Source organism: Trichomycterus rosablanca, chromosome 17, assembly GCF_030014385.1.
Source record: "Trichomycterus rosablanca isolate fTriRos1 chromosome 17, fTriRos1.hap1, whole genome shotgun sequence".
Taxonomy (NCBI): domain Eukaryota; kingdom Metazoa; phylum Chordata; class Actinopteri; order Siluriformes; family Trichomycteridae; genus Trichomycterus; species Trichomycterus rosablanca.
In genome coordinates, this window is record NC_086004.1 from 19,681,205 (window position 1) to 19,698,012 (window position 16,808).

At 41.8% G+C, this 16,808-nt stretch overlaps 1 protein-coding gene across 1 annotated transcript in view; it reads right to left on the reverse strand.

Annotated features, from left to right (window-relative positions):
* ext2 (exostosin glycosyltransferase 2) overlaps positions 1-16,808 on the reverse strand; it is a 54,533-nt gene that overhangs the window by 18,098 nt on the left and 19,627 nt on the right. Inside the window, exons 7-9 of the mRNA XM_063012904.1 lie at positions 16,108-16,247; positions 15,881-15,974; positions 11,829-11,960 (exon numbers count right to left, since the gene is read on the reverse strand). Coding sequence (XP_062868974.1) covers positions 11,829-11,960; positions 15,881-15,974; positions 16,108-16,247 — 366 coding nt within the window. The remainder of the gene's footprint in view (positions 1-11,828; positions 11,961-15,880; positions 15,975-16,107; positions 16,248-16,808) is intronic.

The window sequence follows — 16,808 nt, forward strand, 5'->3', positions numbered from 1 at the left end:
AGCTGAGTGGTAGATTAAAAACAGAAAGGAATGTCAAGCACAAACAGAGAATAAAACCTAGGTAACAAGCAGCTGGAGGAGTGTGTCGTGACCTTTCCGTGTGCCAGATTATTTGTCTTAACTTTCTCTCTCAAACTGGGAAAATATTAAGGTACGATCAGGCCTTGAACAAAAAGCTGAAATAATTTCCTTTTTTAATAATGAGCACATACATGCTGTATGTCTGCCTTTGATAAGCAGCAAGCCATTAAAAAATACACTGATCAGCCATAACATTACAACAACCTCCTTGTTTCTACACTCACTGTCCATTTTATCAGCTCCACTTACCATATAGAAGCACTTTGTAGTTCTGCAATTAATGACTGTAGTCCATCTGCTTCTCTACATACTTTTTAAAGCCTGCTTTCACCCTGTTCTTCAATGGTCAGGACCCCCACAGGACCACTACAGAGTAGGTATTATTTAGGTGGTGGATCATTCTCAGCACTGCAGTGACACTGACATGGTGGTGGTGTGTTAGTGTGTGTTGTGCTGGTATGAGTGGATCAGGCACAGCAGCGCTGCTGGAGTTTTAAAATGCTGTGTCCACTCACTGTCCACTCTATTAGACACTCCTACCTAGTTGGTCCACCTTGTAGATGTAAAGTCAGAGATGATCGCTCATTTATTGCTGCTGTTTGAGTTGGTCATCTTCTAGACCTTCATCAGTGGTCACAGGATGCTGCCTACGGGGCACTGTTGGTGGACTATTCTCAGTCCAGCAGTGACAGTGAGGTGTTTAAAAACTCCATCAGCGCTGCTGTGTCTGATCCACTCATACCAGCACAACACACAGTAACACACCACCACGTCAGTGTCACTGAAGTGCTGAGAGTTATTCACCACCAAAATAATACCTACTCTTCAGTGGTCCTGTGAGAGTCCTGACCATTGAAGAACAGCATGAAAGGGGGCTAACAAAGCATGCAGAGAAACAAATAGACTACAGTCAGTAATTGTAGAACCACAAAGTGCTTCTAAATGGTAAGTGGAGCTGATAAAATGGACAGTGTGTGTAGAAACAAGGAGGTGGAAACATATTTCAGTGAAAGGCATTGTGTATGAACTAAATTAAACTAAAAACAAAAGTGGTTGAATTGCATCATTTTACTGTATATTAATATTTAGTGAAATAATTAATATTAGGTTTATATAAACATAAATAAATTAATGTTAAAATTCCAAGCACTATATTACTATTCACAGCTTAATTTGCCCTTTTTGCTCTTAAAGAAAATAAAAAACTACTGATAAACTGATAAAAACTACTGACTACTTTTTTCCAGATAAATATTTTGTATGCAGCAGGGACAAGCACAAGAGATTCACATGACTCCATCTTTTATCATTCACAGTTTTCACTAAGTACAATTTTATTGCTGCACTGTTGTGAACTCGGAGCAGCAGGGGTGCAGATGAGCTTTGGCAGGCACAAAGTGAAGCTGGGGGTGCTGGGATATAGTAGGCGTCAGTGGTTGTCTCCTGCCAGTGTGGGGCTTGGCTCTTCTTCCTGGCCCACTTTAAAACAGCCTGTAAACTCGCAAAGATGCACGGACTGGAGCCGAGATCAAGTGACGCCGTAAAGTAAATACGGCGAGTGCTTGGAAACCCTCTGATGCGGTCATGTAGATGCTGCACTTTACTGGCTCATAGAGGGATGAGGAATAAGCAATGGTTGAACACAGAGTCACACAGATAGCTTATGCTCCACAACAAGAAATGGACCACATTTCTTTTCAATCAGTTATTAAGCCCAGGAACAAACTGCAAAAGTATTTGGACACCCCACATAATTATCACATTAAGGTCCGTCAGCCATACCCACTGCTAACAGTGTAGAAAGTCATCATTAAATAAATGATATGCTTTCAAGTTTCTGGCATCAGCTTGGGGAAAGCCCTTTCCAAAGCAAAGTCCATAAGAACACGTTTTGACAAGTTTAGTTGAGCCTGACCTTTAACCTTGTTGAACACATTTGGGATGATTTAAAATGTTGAATGCTAGCCAAACCTTTTCATCCAACATCTGCATCGAACCTTACACATGTTCCGTTAACTAAATGAGCACACATAGGTGCCGCGGAGTGTCTCAACAGTGCTACCCATCTGGCTGGGCGTCCACACAACACAACTTGCTACGTTTAAAGAAGGGAAGGTCTGACAGTATACTGGGGTTGGGGTAGATCACATGGAGCTTGGCTTGGCTCTCCGTACAATACACTGGCAGGTGACAGGGGTTGGGCAAGCAGTAGCGGACTCTTAATCGAGAATTGGAAATGACTAGGAGACTGAGATAACGTGGGGGAAAAAAAGGCTTAAAATCTTGTTAAAAGCATTTCCAAAAGAGCAGAGTCTGTTGTAGCAACAAACTAGGTGCTAATTTCAATATTAATGCATGGGATGTCCGTTCAGCTCGCTGTCTCTTGTCCACACACGTTTTGCCACATAGTGTATGTCCACCATGGTAAAAAACAAAAAAAAAACCATGAGACAGGCAGACTGATAAACATGACTAGTATTGCCTTTAGTTAATACTACTTTAATAAGCAAGTACAGTGGCGGGCCACTGCCAAAAAATCCAGAAAAAGTTCAATATTTGATGCTTTGCTATAATTGTAAAATAAAAGCGCACGGTAAACAGTAGCACTGCAACCCAGATCAACCACACAGCAGCATAAAATCATAACCGCTGCTTACCTGAGCTTCTCTTCTTCAAATTGAGACCAAATCTATATCTGTGTGTTGTTCCATTAGGGATAAAATCCACTCTTAAATATTTTCCTTCATGTTTCCAGAATATTTCCAGAATATATACAGGGGTTGGACAAAATAACTGAAACACCTGTCATTTTAGTGTGGTAGGTTTCATGGCTAAATTGGACCAGTCTGGTGGCCATTCTTCATTAATTGCACATTACACCAGTAAGAGCAGGGTAAGAGCACAGTTTTGCTCAAAATATTGCAATGCACACAACATTATGGGTGACATACCAGAGTTCAAAAGAGGACAAATTGTTGGTGCACGTCTTGCTGGCGCATCTGTGACCAAGACAGCAAGTCTTTGTGATGTATCATGAGCCACGGTATCCAGGGTAATGTCAGCATACCACCAAGAAGGACAAACCACATCCAACAGGATTAACTGTGGACGCAAGAGGAAGCTGTCTGAAAGGGATGTTCGGGTGCTAACCCGGATTGTATCCAAAAAACATAAAACCACGGCTGCCCAAATCACGGCAGAATTAAATGTGCACCTCAACTCTCCTGTTTCCACCAGAACTGTCCGTCGGGAGCTCCACAGGGTCGATATACACGGCCGGGCTGCTATAGCCAAACCTTTGGTCACTCGTGCCGATGCCAAACGTCGGTTTCAATGGTGCAAGGAGCGCAAATCTTGGGCTGTGGACAATGTGAAACATGTATTGTTCTCTGATGAGTCCACCTTTACTGTTTTCCCCACATCCGGGAGAGTTACGGTGTGGAGAAGCCCCAAAGAAGCGTACCACCCAGACTGTTGCATGCCCAGAGTGAAGCATGGGGGTGGATCAGTGATGGTTTGGGCTGCCATATCATGGCATTCCCTTGGCCCAATACTTGTGCTAGATGGGCGCGTCACTGCCAAGGACTACCGAACCATTCTGGAGGACCATGTGCATCCAATGGCGGTGCCGTGTATCAGGATGACAATGCACCAATACACACAGCAAGACTGGTGAAAGATTGGTTTGATGAACATGAAAGTGAAGTTGAACATCTCTCATGGCCTGCACAGTCACCAGATCTAAATATTATTGAGCCACTTTGGGGTGTTTTGGAGAAGCGAGTCAGGAAACGTTTTCCTCCACCAGCATCACGTAGTGACCTGGCCACTATCCTGCAAGAAGAATGGCTTAAAATCCCTCTGACCACTGTGCAGGACTTGTATATGTCATTTCCAAGATGAATTGACGCTGTATTGGCCGCAAAAGGAGGCCCTACACCATACTAATAAATTATTGTGGTCTAAAACCAGGTGTTTCAGTTATTTTGTCCAACCCCTGTAAATCCACATCCAATGGATCATTTATTCTTTCGGCTTTCGCGGTTAAAAGCTGAAAGTGGTAATTCGTTAACTAAGCTGACATACCTCTACAACCAATAAAGAGAGAGGTTTTTTTTCCCATTGCCAGCTCGTCTAAATGACACGTTGGAGAAATAAAAATTTTTTTGCATATATGCTTTTGGATTAGAGGAACAACTGAAATTCCACTCAAAATCTGAATTCAAAAGCTCTGATTGGTTAATACAGCTGTTTTTCAAGGCCTGAAACATGACTGATTCACTGAAACATTTGCACACTGATTCATGGAGTTGTTTACGCATGACACCGCAATGAAAGAGTGAGCAAAACGAATCTTTACCATAGATAAGAGCACAGCTCCGATTCGATTCCAATGAATAATTTGTATGAAAAGAGTCGTTCTCTGACTTGTTTTTATCGTTTAAGCATAGCGCTTTTGTGCTTCGTTTTAAAACATTCCCCAAATGGTAACGTGTGTATCCTAGTCATACTCAATATAACAAACATGGTCATTTTCATTATTGTGTAAAAAGTAATATAGAATATATCGATATTTGCGATATATCACTCAGCCCTAGTCTAGAGATATGTAAAGAGAAATCTGGACTTTACAAATCGAGATCACACTCTGCAGTTCCTGCAACCCCCCTCAGTTGCAAAGCAGCTGAGTTTGTTTGACAGTATTAGAATGCATTTGTTTGGGGTTTTGATGGTTTTTTTTGCTGCAGTTCGCTGTCTGTTTCTATATGTATTTTGCTATTGTAAAGCATACTGGAACAACAAAACATCATACCTCACCCATATGTTTGAGAAAGGCAGTTTAACACATATGTTTATGACAGTATTAATGAAATGGGTCAAACCCTCTAGAAAAGCTGGCAAAAGACTGTGCATTCCAGTATGAATGATTCTTTACAACAAAAGCCACTAATCAGAGTCAGATTCAAGCGAAAATTTTCTTCCCAGGATCACAACGAACAAAACTGGTCACCATTATCTTGGCAAGAAAGCTAGCACAGCCAAGAAGCAACAGTGTTAAAGCATGGTAATCATGGTAATGTACAGACAAACTAGATGACTATACTATAGCTATTACCAATTTACACTTAATAAGAGGACGATACTTTTAAAAGCAACATGAACCCAGGATAAAACTACTGCAGATTAGTTCCCTGGGTTTCCCCTCACTCCATATCTTGCATTCCCATTGGCTGTAGTTCCATAACAGTATACTCTCTGCCGGTCATAACCTGATCGCAACACTTATTTTTTGATGCCTCCCAAATCACATCAACATACAATTCTCACACAGTGTTTGTTAGCTGATTTCTGAGACCTGAGCAAAGGCTAATTTGCCTCCGTATCTGACGGCGACCTCCAAAAGCTGTTGGCAAGTTGAAAATCCGAGCTAAAATCGTGATCTGTGAACTTAGCCTTTACGCTTCCTCTATACTGATGCTGATCCCCACTGCTGATTGAGGAGAGCGAGACATGTGCAGTAGCTGACTGCATCTTTTCACCTGAACGAGGCGGGTTCATATGTGGATCAGCTTTGTGTATGGACAGCCACACCCTGATCACATTATTCCTCGACTCTGTGCAGGCGCCATCAATCAGCCAGCAGAGGTTGTAATTGCATGAGTTATGAGGTCCCCACCAACTCCCACCCTGTATGAACAACAAGCCAGTTGTTGTTCATGTAGCCACTCAGCCCGGCCGGAGGGCAGAGCTGAGTTTCAAACCGACAAGTTCAAAATGTCAGCTCTGGTGTGCTAGCGTGTTTTACCACTGCGCCACCTGAGCGGCTCATTTAAACAAAATTACAGTTGCTCAAAACAACAGTCCTACCAATAAAGAGGACTGTAGGCTGAAAATTTCAAAGAACCCGTACCAGTCTTGCAAGGAAAGGTTATATAATTTGAAAGCAGACTTAAGTCAGACTGTGGGCTCCATCAGTGGTACGATTCGTGTGCAGCTCCTGCAGGTGCTTACAAATGAAGCCCAGCGGTTAACCAGAAACACTGTGTCTGCCACGGTCTGCCACCACAGACACTCAGCCATTCTTCACTCAACATCAGTCAACCATCCCACTAATAAAAGCAAACTACATCAGCCAATGGAAATTTCTTTGAAGTGGCTGACACTGACACACAAGGAAAGGAAAATGATTAAAGTAGTAAAGTAGTGAGAAGCATTTCGCCTGGGACTAAAAAAGCTCTGGCCTAATTGGGCAGACTCTAGTGTGGTTTGGTGGCTCTTAGGTCTGTGTGATTTGTGAAAATAGGGTGGAAAAGATGGGGGAAACCACTATATACATCTACGTCTCATCTACGACATTTGGCAGACGCTTGTTCTGCCTCTCTTATCCGATCACTCAGGTTTGATGATGGTGGGGAGGTGGGCGCTGATGTCCTATGAAAGTCTTCATGACCTTGTTACCTGCTCGCTCTCCCTTTTAGTTATGCTGTAATAATTAGGGCTGCCGGAGTCTAAAACTCTCTGTAAAACTGTTTTACTCAACTAGCATTGTACATTATCAACTACATTCACAGTTTTACCCCGAGGGCATTCTGTTTACCCGCTGAGGTTAAGGATTGAAGTCGAGACTGCCGTGACAACGGTGCTGCTCCTGCCGGATGTGACGGGTCTGGAGTAATTGCACCAAGAATGACAAGAACTCACTACGGACTTTATTGAAGACCGAATAACAACTCTATTATTATTATTTATTTATTGCCAGTTATAACTTTTAGTTCATTTAATTCTGTTTTTGTATGATTTGTGTAAATCCTACTTATTTAAAGTACCCTCCAGGCCACCCAAGAAGGATGGGCCCTGCTGAGTCTGGTTCCTCTCAAGGTTTCTTCCTGTGATTTTCAGGGAGTTTTTCCTTGCCACTGTCGCCTTCGGCTTGCTCATCAGGGGTTTTTGTATCTGTTGGTCCTGGATTTTGTAAAGTTGCTTTGACACAATGTCTGTTGTAAAAAGCGCTATATAAATAAAGTTGACTTGACTTGTCACTTACAGTTGTGAGCAATTAAAGGTTAAGGGTCTTGCTCAAGAGCCCCAGTTCGGTGACAGTTTGGTGATGGTAGGGTTTGAACCAATGACCATTTGAACACTAATCCAGTACCTTAACCACTAAGCTATCACACTGTATTTTTGTTGTGCAAGACTTTGCTGTTTTACTTATAATGTGCAACAAAAATTGAATAAGAAACCTAAACTTCTACTAAAAGTGTTGATATTAAATTTAGAACCACTGTCTCAACAATCCTGTTGCTATAAAGGAGAATTAAGTAGGCTAAAAATGTTAGAATAACAGATAATAGTAGAATCGATGTAAACGAATATATGGTGTACTATTACCCAGTTAAGTGAATTAAGGCAAAGCTACAGCAATGGCAACTAACACTACACAGTTGGTGCACAAAACTAAAAGGAATGCAGGTGTAACAGCATTTGGATATAAAATAATTAAAATAATTCAATTGACTTTTATTGATCCTGCTTAAGGTCGTAGGGAACCCCGAACAGGACGCCACAGGACGCCAATCCATTGCAGGGTATTGGCCATCTTCTCTCCTTCCCTCAGACATAGCCAATTATGTCTGTATGTAGATGCCCGACCAGCTGACAGCACCACTAGAGATTCGTACCCTGGATCCCAATGCTGGCGTAATTTATCGCTGTGCCAACTGAGTGGCACTGGCACAGTAAAGCATTTACCACTTTGTAATGATGCCATTCTTTTTCACCACACTTAAAAGACGTTTTGGCACCGAGGATACCAAGCGATCTAGTGTTTCAAGTTTTATTTTGTCCCATTCTTTCAGCCCCATACCATGGCAGACCCTGGCTTTTGGACTTGTTGCTGATAACAGTCTGGATGGTCCTTTTTGTTTTCGGTCCGGAGCACACGGCTGGCGTCCTTGTTTTCTTCCAAAATAAGAACTGGAATTCTGATTCATCTGACCACAATACACATTTCCACTGTGTGACGGTCCATCCTAGATGCCTCCGAGTCCCAAAGAAGTCGACAGCGCTTCTGGACATGGTTAACATAAGACTTTTTATTTGAACAGTAAACGTTTAAGTGGCATTTGTGCATGTGACTCCGTATTGTAGTGCTTGACAAAGGTTTGCCAAAGTAATCCCTCACTCATGTGGTTATATCAGCTATTGTTGAGTGGCGGTTCTTGATGCAGTGCTATCTGAAAGATCAAAGATCACAGGCGTTCAGCTTAAGCTTGCGCCCTTGGCCTTTAAGCACTGAAATTTCTCCTGATTCCTTGAATCGTTTAATGACATTATGCACTGTAGTGGGATAAATATGCAAATCCCTTCCAATCTTTCTTTGAGGTTCATTGTTTTTAAACATTTTCTCATGCATTTGTTGACAAACTGGCGATCCTCTGATCATCTTCACTCATCAGACTTTTGTACCAAACCATGATTACAATCACCTGTTGACATCACATTGAAACATTTTTCACCTCATTACTAGCCCTAAATTGCCCACATCCCAACTTTTTTTGGAATGTGTTGCAGGCCTGAAAAGCAGAAATGGAGGTATATTAATAAATGAAATGAAGTTGAGCAGACACAACATGAAATATCTCAGCTTCAAACTGTCTGCAATCAAATTAAAGTCAAAGTAAATGTAAGGAACACTGCATTTTTATTTTATTTGCATTTCCCATACTGTCCCAACTTTTTATTATTTGGGGTTGTAGTTTAGAAATGTTACAGGTTGGGCAAGTCCACCTGTTCTGGATGGTGGGGCTAGCGAATTGTTCATGCCTATATAAACCATATTTCCTCCCACATACAGTACATATGTACTACATCAAGTCTAAATCAGTCTGAGGGGGGAAAAACAGCAAAACAAAGTTCGGGTTGTCAAACACAAAGACCAGTGTGAACCATCATACGCCAGCGTTTTTTTTTTTCTACAGAACAATTCATTCTGCTCAAAGAAACTGCCATCTCTCAGTGACAGGCTGGTCATTCTCATCTCCAATATGAAAGTATGGGAGTTGGCTATAATTACCATAAGCCCTTGAAGTGCTTGTTACTGGGGACCAGTTTGCTTTTGTCAAGAGCGAAAAGCGGAGGTATGAGCGGCATGAGTGATGGTGAGGGATTGCAGGCTGTTTCATGTGGGCTGAGGAGGCTTGCAGAGTCCTGCAGCTGGAATCATACAAGTACAGCTATGGGATTAGGCGAAAATGGAACCCAGATGACAGCATGGACGTCTGTTCGATTGTAGGAGCTATGCACATCAAACGTTTACCTTTACACTGTCACTGACGCCGATGACCAGCAAGTGTGAAAATCATAGTGACTGGCATAAAATAAAAAGCTATCACATAATGTTAGTTTTGTGGCATGTTTTTATCTCAACATGGGGCAATCTTACTCTTCGCTTATTCTCAGCCATTATACAGTAAAATATGTGACAAATCCGAACATAAAAATGACCAAAAGGTTTAACTAGGAGCTGAAAACAGCATAACGAATAAATGGGTGCATATCTTTAGCTTGTACTCTCTTAAGTTTCCTTATAGCTTCTACACAAAGAGCAGCCTGTCATGACATCTCCAAAAGCACCAGTAGAGTTCAAGCAATGTGTTTTCAATTAAGTCCTGGTGGATATGGAAGAAAAAAGTGGTTTGATTTATTTAGTGCTCCGTTTCTATTCTGCTCAGTGTTTTTTGACCAACTTTGCTGAGATCAAGTATTTCATCTCTTCTCTGATGCTGTCCTGGTCAAAGGACAGAAACCCAGCACAATTAACCTATCAAGGTCTACTGATTGTAGCAGTACAGAATGTCTGCTAACTTCTAAAGAGCTGCTCATGCTTGACCAGTGCTTGTCCTGTCCTGTCAGCAAAGTATTATTCATGAGAGAGTAGCTGGAGAAAACCAGCACAAAAAAAAAAAAAAAACACAATTGCTCACCTGGATGATGTTCTATGGACTGACCAATCAAAATGTAATTGGTCAGTGGTTGTAATGCAAGGTCAGCAAATACAGCATTTTATAGCAAGAACAAAAATCTGACAACAATATTATAAAGCAATATAATAAAACTATATTACTGTGATGGTGTGGCAGGGCTCTCCTGTGTCCTGAATAAACCGCTGTTCTTAAGCAAAGTCTAATTTACACGTGTAAAATGTACAATCCTGATAAAAATACAAAAGCAAATTCTTATTGGCTGAAAGTATAAGTCAATGTCCTGACTTGAACCTAATAAAGATGCTGTGGTAAGACCGGAAACAAGCAGTTGATGTGTGTGTCTAATCTAAAGCAGTTCTGCAGTTTTCCAAACATGTGTGAATAAAATGCCAGAAGATGTTTGGCTGCAGTCATTGCTGAAAAAGGTGGCAAGTTACTTTTTCCCCTTAAATTAATAAAATAACAACAAAATACATTATCTTATTCAGGTTTGCTTTGTGTGATGTTAAGTTTTGTTAAATGATTTGAAAGTATTCAGGGTGACAATACACTGATCAGCCATAAGACTAAAACCACCTTCTTGTTTCTACACTCACTGTCCATTTTATCAGCTCCACTTACCATACAGAAGCACTTTGTAGTTCTACCATTACTGACTGTAGCCCATCTGTTTCTCTGCATGCTTTGTTAGCCCCCTTTCATGCTGTTCTTCAATGGTCAGGACCCCCACAGGACCACCACAGAGTAGGTATTATTTGGGTGTTGGATCATTCTCAGCACTGCAGTGACACTGACATGGTGGTGGTGTGTTAGTGTGTGTTGTGCTGGTATGAGTGGATTAGACACAGCAGCGCTGATGGAGTTTTTAAACACCTCACTGTCACTGCTGGACTGAGAATAGTCCATTAACCAAAAATATCCAGCCAACAGTGTCTCACGGGCAGTGTCATGTGACCACTGATGAAGGTCTAGAAGATGACCAACTCGAACAGCAGCAATAGATGAGCGATCGTCTCTGACTTTACATCTACAAGGTGGACCAACTAGGTAGGAATGTCTAATAGAGTGGACAGTGCCTGGACACGGTATTTAAAAACTCCAGCAGCGCTGCTGTGTCTGATCCACTCATACCAGCACAACACACACTAACACACCACCACCATGTCAGTGTCACTGCAGTGCTGAGAATCATCCACCACCTAAATAGTACCTGCTCTGTGGTGGTCCTGTGGGGTCCTGACTATTGAAGAACAGCATGAAAGGGGGCTAACAAAGCATGCAAAGAAACAGATGGACTACAGTCAGTAATTGTAGAACTACAAAGTTCTCCTATATGATAAGTGGAGCTGATAAAACAGACAGTGAGTGTAGAAACAAGGAGGTGGTTTTAATGTTATGGCTGATCAGTGGGTTCGGTTTCACCAGGAAAGATTGGGTGAAAGGCAGGAATACCCTGGACAGGGCTTCTGTTAGACATAGCTGACCATGTCTGTGAAGACACCCGGTTATGATATTATGACTTTGGTTGCTTTTTGTATAGTTAAGGTTGTACAAAATACAGTGGTAGCTTGGCAGTTAAGGTACAGGATGAGTAATCAAAAGGTTGTTTGTTGTTGGTTCAAGCCTCACCACTGCCAGGAATCCACTGTTGGATTGTTGAAATCCTAAAGTCAATCACTTCTGCCACTGTTCTGAGCAGTCAAGCTGCAACCTGAAGGTAGATTATAGACAGAAGACAAAGAGAAAAATGGCGGGTCTGCTTACCACCACTGGAGGGTTGTTCCATTGCTCATATGTGCGAGCAGCATATGGGTAAATGCGATCGTTGATTATCTGTAGAGTGGTCAAACCAATAGCCTTCATGGAGCTGAAGTAAGCATCCCAGAACCACCGAGCCTGTAAATATACACAAAATACAAGACTCAAGCATTAGCTTTATTGCAATAGCAAAGCTAAGACTGTTTTATGCAATGGTACACGCTAATTTAAAAATACTAAAGTAGAAGGACTGTTGGTCTGGACTCAAACAATCCTTCATGGGACTTTCTGACCTTCCATAAGTCACTTTCTGGCAGTGCAGCTCATTAGAACATGATGACAAGACGTCAGAAACCATTCTAAATTGTTACGAGGACTGTAGCCCATCAGTCTTTACCCCTTTGCACTAAAATTGCAGAGGCATTGCTCTTCAGCTCCAAACCCGTGACGAGGGCAAGAGCTCAAGTTCAAAGGTCAAACTCTGTTACTCTTTGTCAAACCCAAGACCAAAGGATGTTTTCCTCATAATCGATCATGCTGCAGAATGAAAATGTGCTTAAATATTCATGTTTGCTTATTTTGTCATGAAAAAGATCAACAACATTAGTAGCATAAAACATTATACTGTGACATAACAAACAGTCCTTCAAGGTAATAACTACACATTCTTTTACTATCCAGTCTCAAGAGCACAAATCCTGAGGCGTAACTGACAAAAAATGTGCTCCTTTGTTTTGCCAGGTTCCCGTCGTTGTTGAGCAGATTTTCAGTTTTATTGGCTGGCATGTTTGCTGTCATATGGTCTACAGAAAGCTCGATGTAGCATTAGTAAAGCACTCAATTTTTCCCTTTCCCAGCCCCCCAGAGCCTGGCACTTAAACACTGAAGAAATAAAGCAACACAAAAACAGCTTTTCTTTTTATGGAGAAGGAAAGAAGATTCAAAAAGACTTTCTGATCCCGGGGGGAGCGCGGCCGCCCATAAATCAGCCAGTGATGAAAGTTTCCTTTCCGACTGGGAGAAGGAAGAGAGAAAAACGCACCCACCAAACTACAAACCCGCCCCATTCATACGCCAGCAAGAATTTTTATGAGAAGCAAGGAGACAGGGTTGCATGAGGGGAAAGATAATTGACTACTCTCCTGTGATGGTCAAAAATACGCACAATCCTTTTACACACCTAACCCTATTTCTAACCCTATTCTGAATTGCAACCGCTTGAGTTACCACAACTGGAATGATTGTATTGGAATACTGTATCATGATGTATATTATAAAAACAAATCCCTGTATTATTAAAGTGGGTTTTTTTTTTAACCATTTTTACAAAAAAAAATTACTTTCCAAAGCACGCCTTCGTCCACAAAAGCCATTATTAAAATTTGCAAACATATTTCATATAATTTCATTTTATCATCAGTTTCCTCCAAATCACTGGACGCAATGCTGTAACACACCCCAGACAAGACGCCAATCAATAACAGAGCCTCAGTCATTCCCTTTAGACATGGATAATCATGTCTGTATGTAGACGTCATTTCTGTATCTAACAGGCCCACAGCACCGGAGATTTGAACCCTGGATCCCGGCAGTAATGGACTAGTGTAATTTACCACAAACATATACACTACAGTGGGATTTTTTTATGTGCACTGACAAAAAGTCCAGAACTGTCCAGCCATACATTATACAGTATGTTTATTTATATATGGTTTGATACAGGATAACTGAAGCCTAGTGCCAAATTGCTTTGATTAGGAAATCACAGTGCTAACTCCTCCCTAATGAGGCATGTGTGAGGCATATGGGTTAACCCAATAACGCTCTAGGGAGTCTCACTTCAGCACACTTTGGTTCAGATTGGCTTCGCTGCAGTCTTCTACATTTTTAACATCCAGCAGCTGTTTAAAACTCATATAACATATTATTTAACCAAAAGTAACATTACCTTTAACATTACCTAGGGCAGTGATAGCTCAGTGGTTAAGGTACTGGTTCAAGCCCCACCACCGCCAAGTTGCTACTGTTGGGCCCCTGAGCAAGGCCCTTAACCCTCAATTGCTCAAAATTATGTTCAGTCATAATTGTAAGTCGCTTTGTATAAAAGCATCTGCTAAATGCTGAAAATGTAAATGTAAATTACCTCTTCAAAAGCAAAAACAAGGTGGTTTTCCTGCTATAAATGCATATTGCTGCCGCTTACTGAAACAGGCAGTCACCCTGCCTCTCCGACATCCTCTATACTTCAGTGGTGGAAACATATTACCCTCCACACATCTCTAAAGAAGTATTTACAGAGTTAAAAATTGTTTCTACATTAAAAAGAAATGCAAACTCCAAGCAAGTAATGGCAAAATTCTGATTTTGACTAAAGGGTCCAGGATATTTAAAGAGCATCAGTAGATGACTGCACCCTCTGTTGGTGAACATATGAAAATGGCACAATCCATCCTCAGACCTCAAAATACAAAGTTCAACTAAAATGTTATGCCACTGGTGGAATAGTTCACTCACAAGTGAAAGTAATAAAACAACCCGTTCTCAAGAATAGAATTAAACAATTCAATAAAAAGAAGGAGCTAGAATAAACAATTTAATACTGTCCTGTCAGGACACTTGGTTCAGAGTGGTTTTGCAGGTAAAAAAGCTAATGGAAACACAAATTGTCTCTGGACAGGTGCACTATACAAGATCTCATGCTTATAATAATAACGACAGCAGTCACAGTATTATAAAGTGACTATAAGTGGAAACTTTACCTATCAAAAACTTTTTTGCCTAGCCAATCCCCTAACCTAAATCTCTCTATATGTCCTCCTGTTATGGGTCGCCGGCGGATCGTGATCCGCATTATTGATTTGGCACAGTTTTTACGCCGGATGCCCTTCCTGACACAACCCTCCCTATTTATCCGGGCTTGGGACCGGCACTACAATGCACTGGTTTATGCATCCTAGCGGCTAGGTACCTATAGGACGATTCAGTGTCTCCAACTAGCCTGGCTGCATGTTTTTGGACTGTGGGAGGAAACCGGAGCACCCAGATAAAAACCCACGCAGACACGGGGAGAACATGCAAACTCCACACAGAAAGGACCTGGACCGCCCCACCTGGGGAACGAACCCGGGACCTTCTTGCTGTGAGGCGACAGTGCTACCCAAGTCGCAGTGCCACCGTGCCGCCCGATTCCCTAACCTGACTGTCATTTAAAATTTGTAGTGTGAGAGGAACAAGCCAATTCCAAAAAAGCTGGACCTGTCGCAACCCTGACCATGTTTACACGGTGGTAAACATGCCAAATGAATGAACTACTCATTGCTGTATGACCTCCAAATTAGTTTGGTAGTGCAAATATGAGGGTGCTATACTTGAGGGGGTTTGTTAGGATGATATGAAGGGACAGGAGCCATCATTAATAGATTATTTTATTTAAAACTTATTAGTATTTCCTTAATTGGAAAAAACTGTATTGTTGTTATTGTTGTCGTCCCCCCCCCCAATTTTCTCCCCTAATCTAGTCATATCCAATGACCCTGATTGCTTACGCTTCACCTCTACTCATACAACCCTCCACTGCTGACTGAGGAACGAAGCAACTGACACACAGCCCCTCCGACACGTGTGCATCTTTTCACTGGCACGAGGCGAGTTCATATGCGGATCAGCCTTGTGCATGGAGAGCCACACCGTGATCAGCATTATTCCTCAACTCTGCGCAGACAGAGGTTGTAATTGCACCAGTTATGAGGAACCCTGGTCTGGCTTATCCCACCCTGTGAACAACAGCCAAACGTCGTTCATGTGGCCGCCCAGCCCAGCCGGATGGCAGAGATGAGATTCGATACTATGTATTCGAAATCCCAGCTCTGGTGTGCTAGCGTGTTTTACCGTTGCGCCACCTGGGTGGCCGTTATGTCTCCTACTGTCCCAGCTTTTTTGGAATTGTGCTTGTAAGTTAAGAATTGTAATAATGTCATTTTTATGTTGTGTCCCAACTTTCCTAAAATTGCAAAAGATCTTTTCAACAAAACAATTCAACATACCAGCCACCCTCTTACCTGTCTTTGCATCTCCTCCACCTGTCTATGGGGAATACTTTTTAAAATGGTATACATCTCTGGAAGCTTTTCCTCTGGAATAACTACTGATGCTCTAAAAAGACACAAGCATACACAAAAACAATCACTTAATGTTACACTATAACACAAAACAGGCATTAATCTGAGATCAGAAATAAATATTAAATAAATTATATTGTGTTAATTAAGACATTTGGTGGTTATACCTTTTCCAGTCCAGCACCTCAGAAAAGGGTAGAATGTACGAATCCGCCAGGATGACCGGAACACAACCTGCCTGCAGTACATCACTGAGTGCGGCCTGGCCGAGTCGAGCTCCACGTAACACCACACAAAATGAGGACTCCTACAGCAGAGTGAACAGGGATGTATAAATGCCACGGAAACAGCATGTCAGTTTATTTATGTTGAACTTGACATCACTTCTACAATATCCATTTTTTGTTGTTATTTAATACAGCTGCAATCGGAAATATTCAACCCCCCACCCCCAAAGAAAGAAGTATTCATGACTTCAAATGAAGTCTTTAACGGCATGTGTTATACCTTTTGGTTACATTCCTGACAGGAACGGTAGTTACTCATTACACAAGATTCATCAGTTCACAAGGTTATATCAAACACAGTCATGGACAATTCAGTATCTCCAATTAACCTCACCTGCATGTCTTTGGACTGTGGGAGGAAACCGGAGCACCCGAAGTAAACCCATGCAGACACGGAGAACATGCAAACCACACAGAAAGGACCCAGATCGCTCCACCTGGGAATCAAACCCAGGACCTTCTTGCTATGAGGCAACAGTGCTACCCACTTATTTCTGTTGTTATTTAATACAGCTGCAATCGGAAATATTCAAACCCCCCACCCCCAAAGAAAGAAGTATTCATGACTTCAAATGAAGTCT